This window comes from Halichoeres trimaculatus, unplaced genomic scaffold, assembly GCF_033239565.1.
Source record: "Halichoeres trimaculatus isolate MK-OKI-2021-1 unplaced genomic scaffold, fHalTri1.1 fHalTri1_scaffold_22, whole genome shotgun sequence".
In the NCBI taxonomy this organism is placed as follows: domain Eukaryota; kingdom Metazoa; phylum Chordata; class Actinopteri; order Labriformes; family Labridae; genus Halichoeres; species Halichoeres trimaculatus.
The window spans coordinates 4,618,213-4,628,468 of NW_027437200.1; the positions used below are offsets into that span (position 1 = coordinate 4,618,213).

Consider the following 10,256-nt stretch of genomic DNA (forward strand, 5'->3'; position numbering starts at 1 on the left):
TCTCCTTAACTTGTTTTGTCGAAATTCCTGAAGTTTGGCTCTTTTGTCTGAAGTTGGAGATCCGTTAGTGAAGAGGTAGAGGAGCTAGTCAGAAGAGGACTAAGACCGAACCGGTGTAGCACAGAACGGGACTGAACGGGCCCACAAAATCCGGGTTTTAGCTCCTTTCAGCGGGCTGAAGCGTTTGAGGGAGAAATCCTGATGGACTGAGGAGGAGGAAGAGGAGAGGGGAGGAGGAGCTGAAGGAGGACAGCTATGTGGCAAAACTTTCTCCTGCTCCCCTGAAAACGAGCCGAAAACACACGCACACAACTGGATCATACTTGCACCAGGAGAAAACACACACACCTGGACACCTACACATCTGCTCGGATCCGGAGGTGAGTGACTTTGTGACAGTATGAGGATTACTGAAAGGATTGAGATTCCGTCAGAGACCTAAACACGATGTGAGTTTGAGTTCAGGGCAGGGCCCAAAAGGTCTTCAGGGACCAGATCTACCTAAAACACAAAACGCAGCTCGGATACCCAGAGTAAACACCAAAACCGGCTCCACGCCCAGACCAGCTTCAAGACCAAAACACCAAGACCAGCTTTCAGACCCCGACTTTAAACACTAGAACCAGCTCCAAACCCCAGACTGAAACACCAAAAGCAGCTTCACACTCAAACAAGCTCTAGGACCTGGTTAAAAACACCAAAACCAGCTCCAAGGCCAAGACTAAAACACCAAGACTAGCTTCTAGACCTCAACTAAAAACACTAGAACCAGCTTTGAGCCCCAGACTGAAACACCAAAACCAGATTCACACCCAAACAAGCTCTAAGACCTAGATAAAAACACCAAAACCAGCTCCAAGGCCAAGACTAAAACACCAAGACTAGCTTCTAGACCTCAACCACCAAAACCAGCTTCGAGTCCCAGACCAGAGCACCAAAACCAGCTTCAAAGCCAAACTAGCTTTAAGATCTAGATTAAAGCACCAAAACCAGCTTTGGGATCTAGATTAAAACACCAAAACCAGCTATGAGACCCAAACTTAAAAAAAAAAAAAAAAGCTTCTTGACCCAGACTCAACCCCCAAAACCAGCTTGAGCCCCTGACCAGAACACCAAAACCAGCTTCACAGCCAAACCAGCATAAGACCTAGATAACAACACCAAAACCAACTGTAAGACCAAGACTTAGACATATAAACGTGCTACTACACCTAGACTCAAACACCAAAACCAGCTTCAAGACCCAGACAAATCACAAAAAACAGCTTCAAGACCCAGACTTAAATACTAAGCTCCGGAGCTGTGTCATAAATTGCAGTTCCCTGAGTTTCCACTAGAGGCTGTGTGCAGAAACAGCAGAAACCACATACACGCTCATTCAAAGAGCTGATCTTTACTGTAGAAATGAACATTTCTGCAGCCTGAGTCAAAATGTGATTTCAGTCTGAATGGATCTTTTTTCTGTGAGCACACCAAACGGTGGAGGAGCTATTGTAACAAGTGAAGTTATCAAACTGACCAGTTTTGACCATATAAGGGCATGTCTGATTGATTGACAGGTGGGTACTGTAGACTGTAAAAAAAAAAAAATATATGGACGTCATCTTGCTCGGCTCAAAGTGAGGTCGCCACAAAAACTGCTCCCCCTGGTGGCTGGCTGCAGTATAGGTAAAAAAAAAAAAATCCAACTCTCCAGTCATTCCAGATGGGCTGTGGTCAAACTGTAAAAAATTAATACACCTCATAGAAATGTTTCTCACGTCTGATTGTTGTGGTGATAGGAAGATATTATTTGGCTGTCTTGTATTCAAGTCCTCTTTCTTCTGAAAAGTTTCATTTTTATTAGTTTTATTAGTTAGGATTTACGTCACGTTTAACGATGATTGACAGCTGCTTTCCTCCTGTATTTTTCCCTGGGATTGTAAGATATGTCAGGAGGTAAAGTCAAGAAGTGATAAGACTCTTGAAAGAAAAAATAATTATTATTTTTTGTCACCCAGCTCCACTCAGATTCTCCCAGAATCCCTCACAGTCTCTTCTGCTCAGACTCTGGCTGCAACTCCTGCCAATGGCTGCACGGGGACGGGGGAATTTTGGCTTCAAAACCGTACAATGATAAATGGCAGAGCCACGCTGTCCACTCTATATACAGTCTATGATGGGCACCCCATGGTTGTTAGTAAGGAGGCCAAAGGAGGCCTATTTATCTCATCCTGACTTTAACAAAGCTAGGATGGGTTCAGGATTTCCAGTATGGCCTAAACCCTAGCGAGAACAGTCAGGATCCTTTGTGAACCCTGCTGTAAGAATCTGACCTCAGTTTGGATCCTGGTCGCTCTGAGTCATGTGACCACCTGCAGACGCTGCGTGAGTCTGATGATCAAAGACTGAGGTCAGTCAGAGCGTTTAACACTGTGCCTCTGACACACAGCTGAAGAGCTGAGGGAATCAAACCAGTGATTTGGTGTTGGGTGGAGATTAACGTTAACTTCTCTAAATGATATGTGTCCTGATAACAGAGCCCTGATGGAGCTCAGGTCACTGAGAGATCTGACGCAGACGCTCAATAACCTACTGCTTGCTGTCCCTGGAGGAGGTTAAAGAGAGGGTGTTCTGCTTTCTTGTGCCTTAATCATGCATATAAGTAATACTGCCGATACTGGATATTCAGACTGAGCGTGTGCAGATTTTCAAACTTCTTCATATTCATTTGTTAGAGAAATCCCTGAATCTGTCTGTAAACTTCCCAAAACACTCTGCTTTACCAAATCTTCACCAGATCCAATCAGAGGGAAGGGGGTGTGTGGAGCTCGGAGCCCTAAGAACACCTAAAACAAAGAGCCTAAGACAGAGGCTGAAATAAAGGGTTTCTAAAACACCAGGGAGAGAAAGAGAAGGATTTTTTGAGCTGTATATGAAGATAATAAACTAAAAAAAAATTGACTTTAGAAGAAAAACAAACACAGACGATGTCTCAGTCAGAGACATTTCAAATTCTTCTTTTCTGTCTTTGTTTATAAACTGGATTGTAAAAAAGTGACCACTTTTCTCCAGCAGAGGGTGAAATGTTTCGCTCTGACTCGCATGATCTATGGGAAAATATGGCTCCTGATATAGTCTGTAAACATTATCATCATCATTTAACTTTTCACATGGTCTGGTGTTAAAAATAAGCAAACTAAGAATTTCAAAAATCATAAATATCAAAGAATCACAGTTTAAAGGTCCCATATTATGCAAAAACCACTATATTTAATCTTTTAGTGAAAACCTGTACTTAGTAGTGCCTGTGAATGTAAAATCATTTGTCGACGTCAGTGATTCCCTTTTTTGATCAATCAGGAGCAAGTCTGACCTGATTGGTCCACTGGAGCAGATACCCTCGAACCTCCTCCCCGCCCACTCCCCTCCCTGCTGCTAAAGACAAATCTCTCCAGCAGTGGGGAGGAGAATGCCAAAGTTGGAGAGCCATCACTGCTCTGTTTTTGGCTGTAAACAGCCACATAGTTCCATGCACAAGCTTCCCATCTCAGAAGAAGACAGACTAAGTGGCTAGAGTTCATTTATCAAGGAAATGTACCAGCTACCCTCAGTAAAACTGTGCATGTGTGTGCTAGTCACTTCACGGCCGACTGCTTTTCCAACTTTGGACAGTAAAACAGAGGACTAGAGAATAGACTGGTACTGAATCCAGGCACATTACCAACCATCCACCAACAAACCTGGGACCCTGGAAATGTGAGTATTTTAAATGCTGTGTGCTGTGGAGCAGATGTAAGAGCTTTTCCTCAGTGTCCCCCTGTCTCTGTGTTAGCTTCAGGATGCTAACTTTAGCTGCGGTTAGCCTGTTGTTTTAGCCTGTAATGTTATGGTAAATGAGCTTCGCTGTTTTTTTAACACTGTGCACTCTGAGCTCGTGGCGCCGCTCTCAGTGACGTGGAAGAGTGGGGCGGTATCAGCGGTGGCTCATTTACATATGAAGGTCACGCCCACTAAATCAGAGCGTTCTGAACAGAGGGGCTATGAGAGCCTGGAAACAATGCTGCTGTGCTTGATTTATTGGCTTTTTAGGACCAAAACATGTTACTACCATTTCATGAAGACATCAATGATCCACATTAAACTGCAGAAAAGGAGCAGAATATGGGACCTTTAAATCAAATCAGCACCCCAAAAATAATGAAGTTTTCCCTCTAACTGTACCTTACTTAATGCTGCAGAGGTGTGTGCTCATGGTGCTGAGGCTGATCTGAAGCTTCTTTAACCGTTTCCTGTCTGCAGGATGGAGGGGGAGAAGGAGCGACAGAGGGAGGAGAAGGAGAGCAACGAGGCCGAGGACGACAGGATCTCTGACGACGATGAAGCTGCTGATAATGAGGAAGAAGAGGAGGACGACGAAGGCTCGGAGGGAGCAGCCATGGTGTGGCAGGAAGGCTATGGCGAGGACAACCTGGGCCTTCCCATCATGCACTGGGAGGCTCTGAGCCTGCGTATTGCCGAGCTGGAGAAGCAGGAGGAGGAGAAGAAGGCGAAGGTCTGACTCACTGCGCCTCTGAGTGACTTCTGTGTGTGGTTGTGTGACCTCTGTGTGACCTCTGAGTGTGTGTGTGTGTGTTTCCAGGGCCTGTCTCCAGACCGGAGCAGGGTTCCTGTCGGCTGGATGGAGGAGACAGGGAGGAGAGGGGAGAGCTGGGAGGACAGAGACGATGCCTGTAACAGCCACGTGCTGGCTCTGACATCACGGTGACCTTACACACTCCCACACCCAAACACACACACGTATGTGATGTATGTGACACCCCTGTGACACAGCAGGACATTATAAGTGTTGAAACTGTAGTGACTCTAAAAGGCCAGCAGGTGTCAGTGTCCTGCAGCCGCTCTCTGAAATGGATCATATCTTGCTCTAACATGTGTTAAAGTTCGTGTGGTGTGTTTTCTGTGCTCTGTCCTGCAGCCTGCAGACCCAGATGAACCTCCAGCTCTGCTTCATCAACAACAGTGAGAGTGAGGAAGAGGAGGAGGAGAAGGTGGAGGGGGAGAGCAGCAACATGAGGGTAACCACAGTTCAGCTCACATCACACACACACACACACACACACACACACACACACACACACACACACACACATGTGTACGGATGAGCCAGTCTGACGTTTCTCTGTCTTCTTGATGCAGAGGGGGGCGCCTCAGGTCCAGAAGAGTCCTCAACCTGCTGCCAAACCAGAGAAACCAAAGTCCAGAGGCTTCAGGAGCACCCTGAAGAGCCTGAGAGACCGGCTCAGGACGGACCACAAGGCCACGGTAAGAGATGTTTGAATGTTGGAGCTCTGGAGGATTTCTGTTCGAATCTGTTGGAAAAACTGTGAACTGGCTGTTGGCTGGGTGGTCCACGATTTAATTCAGAGTTATTTTCCCTCAGTAATAAATAAAGGATAAGTTCGGTTTATACAGCTTTTACATTGTTTACAGAATGAAGTAAAACAAAATACTCACCCAGAAGGCTTTCCTGATCCAAGCAGTGCTTTGGGAGATATTTAGATCCAAAATCGTGCAGCGGACGTCCGCATGATGGGATCCATCGGGGCAGACACAGCGCCGCTCCTAAAACTGCATTAATCGTCCAAAAACTGGTGTTTTTCACCAATATTCCATCATGGTCCGCTCCAAGATAGTCCTCTGCTGCAGTCTGCGTCACTCCAGACAGCGCTGTGCGGCTGTACTGACCTCTGAACTGACGAAGACTTTGTTTACATTTGCCCCTCCGTGAATGCGCAGTACTCTCTGGAGAGCTGACTCCACTTCTTCCTTTCTTAGAGGGGCAAACGTAAACAAAGTCTTCGTCAGTTCAGAGGTCAGTACAGCCACACAGCGCTGTCTGGAGTGACACAGACTGCAGCAGAGGACTAACCTGGAGCAGACCATGATGGAATATTGGGGAAAAACACGAGTTTTTGGACGATTAATGCAGTTTTAGGAGCGGCGCTGTCTTTGCCCCGATGGATCCCATCATACGGACGTCCGCTGCACGATTTTGGATCTAAATATCTCCCAAAGCACTGCTTGGATCAGGAAAGCCTTCTGGGTGAGTATTTTGTTCTACTTCATTCTATAAACAACGTAAAAGCTGTATAAACCAAACTTATCCTTCAAGTTGGCACTTAGAAGTTTCTTGATCTCAGTTCTGTAACATGTGTCTGTTAGGTATTGATAACGAACCAATCAGACCACACAGAGAAACAGACCTGATCAGGACTGTGTCTACCCCCTGAGGTGCTGATGTGACAGTGACGTGGTTTCTCCTTCTCCTGTGTTCAGTCTGCAGCTCGCTCTGAAGCTGCCGCTCAGAGGAAACATCTAGAGCGCAGTGACTTAAAGAAGCTCAGCATGAAGGAGCTGAACGCCCACAACAAGTCGCTCAGCAAGAACATCCAAGGTACCAAACACAGGACACGCGCTGATCCACACCCCAGAGTCCTGCTCCTAATCTAATCTCACAGTCCTAAAACCAGTCTAATCTTAGAGTTATGCTCCTGTTCTAACTTGACCTGGGCCGATAAAAAGTTTTGCTGGACAATACATTGTGCCACAATTATTGGATAATATTATTGAAAATATTATTTTGAGACCAAATGAACCACAAATAAAATGATAAAATGTCAGAAAAATGCAATACAACCTTTTAAATACAATACAATTTTATTTCTTGTGACTATTTTTTACTTTGGTAATTGGATATAATAATATGGTAAATTCAAATATACTTAAAATAAAAAATGGCTGTCAGTCAAAGTTGCATTTCAATAAAAATGTTTAAATTCTCATCATCCAGGTCAGAGTTATTGTGAATGCTCAAAACCAGGCAACTGGGCTGTTCAGAGTTTGTGAAGATGTTTCTCCTCTCATCCATAAGTAGGGATGGGAATCGAAAACCGGTTCCTGTTGAGAATCAATAAGAAATGTTTCAATCCATCTATTTTGTTATCCTTTGTGCTTAATGATTCCCTTATCAATTCTTTACGTTGTGCCGGAGCCGCCGGGCCTTACGTCGACTAGTCTGCTGCAGCTATCTTAGCTTAGCAGTTAGATAACGTTTCCCAAGAAAACTCTGAATCAGGATTTCAGCTTGAAGTTTTACTGAAGAACTGACTTCACAAAGAAATGTACATTACTCTCTCAGGAGATTCATATTCAGTACATTTTAAATGGTATAAATCACCTTATTTACCAAAATAACAAAACACCGCAAGCTTGATGCTTACGTATATGGGAAACAGCATTAATATGCTAGCAGTTAGCATACATCAGTATAACTTCAGCTTCACAATAGAATTTCAACTTTCATCACAGAAACATATCACATCAACTCTTTGTAAAAAATAGTGAGAATTTCAAATGTCAAAGCTAACAAGCTAATGAAAGGCTCATGGCTGACTTCATTACTACAGGAAGCTTCCAAACAACTTAAACTATTGCTATAACCACTTTGAGACACTAGATGGCCTACTTGAATTATTAATATATAACAACACATTACATCAACGTCACATTGTGTGCTATTTTTACCTGTTTCTGTATAATTATGCCCAGAAATATCCAGACTCGGAGAACTAACTAATCCTACCCTTGGACTAACCTCACCTGGTCCTTAGTCAAACCTCAGAGCCTTTGCCCTTAGTCTAACCTCAGAGTTCTGGTTCTTTATCTAGCCTCAGAGTTCTGGTTCTTAGTCTAACTAAAGAGTCCTGGTCCTAAGACCAACCTCAGAGCCCTTGTCCTTAGTCTAACCTCAGAGTCCTTGTCCTTAGTCTAACCTCAGAGCCCTTGTCCTTAGTCTAACCTCAGAGTCCTTGTCCTTAGTCTAACCTCAGAGTCCTGGTCCTTAGTCTAATCTCAGAGCCCTTGTCCTTTGTCTAACCTCAGAATTCTAGTTCTTAGTCTAACCTCAGTGTCCTGGTCCTTAGTCTAACTTTAGAGTCCTGGTCCTTAGTCTAACCTCAGTGTCCTGGTCCTTAGTCTAACTTTAGAGTCCTGGTCCTTAGTCTAACCTCAGAGCCCTTGTCCCTAGTCTAACCTCAGAGTTCTGGTTCTTAGTCTAACCTCAGTGTCCTGGTCCCTTGTCTTACCTCAGAGTCCTGGTCCTAAGTCTAACCTCAGAGTGCTGGTCCCTAGTCCAACCTCAGAGTCCTGGTCCCTAATCTTACCTCAGCGTCCTGGTTCTAGTCTATCATCAGAATCCTGTTCCTTGTCTGACCTCAGTTTCCTCTTTGTGTTTGTCAGAGCTCAGCTCAGAGCTGGTGGGTCTCCTGCAGGTCCGAGACCAGCTGAGGACAGAGCAGGACGCCATGCTGCTGGAGGTCCAGGACCTGACCTCACTGTGAGGAGGAGTCCGTCTGTGACACACAAACATTGAGACACAGACTGAGACCAGAATCCTGACTCTGGCGCTGTCAAAGTGAACTTCAGAGAGACTCCTGCTGTCATCAGGAGGAGAGTTCACCACAAAGGGGGTTTATTTGCCCACTTCAAAAAGGGACAAACTGGACTCTGTGGGATACGTGATGAGTGGTTTTTGTTGGACTCAGATTAGAGTCCACAGCAGCTGAAAGTTAAAGTGGACTTTAAGCTGCCCCCCTAAGCAGGACTCCTCTCTCTTCACTGTGAGTCCTGAGCTCACGGACCAAAAGGAAAACATGCCGACGCTACATGAGAGAGGACCAGGACCTTCAGACTGGATTACTGAGCTTTGGTTTGTCTCTGACCTGAAGCAGTTTGAACATCCATATCAGATTATATAATCCGTGTCCGCTCTCTGTGTCGTTCAGGAGACGTTCAGTTAACTCTGGAATAATCTAATCTGGGGGTCTGTTCTGGAGGAGAGACTCTGACAGAGCGCTCTGTCACTTTAAATCTAACAAAGGTAAAATAAAGTCTGTAAAGATGCCTCCAATAGAGGGATGAAATAACCCAGAGAACTGTGGAGATTAGAGATGAGATTATGATCTAACTGAGATGAAAACATTCCTCCTCCACCACATTAATCTGATTCATCAGAGTCTGACTGTATTAGATCGAACAGAGAAACCAGATGAATGAGCTCTTGTATCTGTAGCTCAAACTCAGCATCCTCAGCCCTCCCAGCAGGGGGCGCTCATACTGTGTGCACGAAACCCCAACCCCAGCCCCAGCCCGAGGCTCATTAAACTCTGGATTATCTGAACTCTCACATTAAAGACGGCGTCTGACAGATGATCAGGATAGATGATGAGTTGGAAACACCATCCTCTCTGCACGCAGGATGATAATCTGATCAGCTGACGGGCTCCAGCTGCTCCTTATGAGACACGCCGAGGCTGACAGGGACCATTAGTCAGGGTCTTATTTTGGAGGGGACTTCCTGTCACGTGATGTTTTATTCGCTGCACTGATTCAGATCAGGCAGATCATAGTCTGAGCTGATGGAGGGATTGTTCTGCTGAAACTTTGTTTAGTTTTTTTTTTTTTAAGTCAAACTGTTTATATAAAAAACTGAGTCTGTTTTAAAGCTTCTCTAAAAAAGGGATCAGCGCCACCTGCAGACTGCAGTATGTTCTTATGCCTATAGTTTGTTTACAGGACAAAACGTCTGAGTTTTATTCCTCTGGTCCAGAGCTCTCTGTCTGATACTGTCCGTGGATGTAAAGGGAAGATATTCTCTGATTGTTTTATATTTTTTTAGTCTTGGCACAAGTTTCTGATTTTTATCATGAACAAACTCAGATGTGTTTACATATTTCCTGATTTATCGTGGTGAGCATTTCCCTCCTGATCATTCTTTTGTTGGACTAACAGAAACCTAATCTCATTTTTACGTCTCTGAGTTTAACTCTTTGTGTTTTTCCAAGGTGAATTAACCTGACGGTAAAACATCACAATAAAACTTACAAAACCTAAACCACATGACTGCAGAGTTTCTGTGAGGTTACACAGCAAATCCCCTAGTGTTAAACTTCCAGTGTTAATCCAGTTAAGAGTAAAGTATTAAATTCTTGGTGTTGTTTTGAGATATCTAACTCTATGCTGGTGTTGAACCATACTACTGTGGGAGTTACTTTGCAGTGTTGATGAAAAATAACACCACACAGCGTTACTTTAAAAACTCCTCACTCATGGTGGCAATAATCATGTGTTTGACAATAACTTGTCTGCACTGATCTGCACTGTTGACCCAGATGTTGTTTGAAAGCAAAACTTCTCAGTAGAGTATCATTGAAAAT

At 44.4% G+C, this 10,256-nt stretch overlaps 1 protein-coding gene across 1 annotated transcript; it reads left to right on the plus strand.

Moving 5' to 3' along the window:
- Positions 1 to 10,256, plus strand: LOC141784113 (schwannomin-interacting protein 1). Its single transcript, XM_074661835.1, has 7 exons — positions 1 to 380; positions 4,282 to 4,534; positions 4,622 to 4,743; positions 4,958 to 5,057; positions 5,179 to 5,304; positions 6,319 to 6,436; positions 8,281 to 10,256. Exons 2-7 carry the CDS (start codon positions 4,283 to 4,285, stop codon positions 8,379 to 8,381), a joined length of 819 nt encoding a protein of 272 aa, XP_074517936.1. The 5' UTR covers positions 1 to 380; position 4,282; the 3' UTR covers positions 8,382 to 10,256.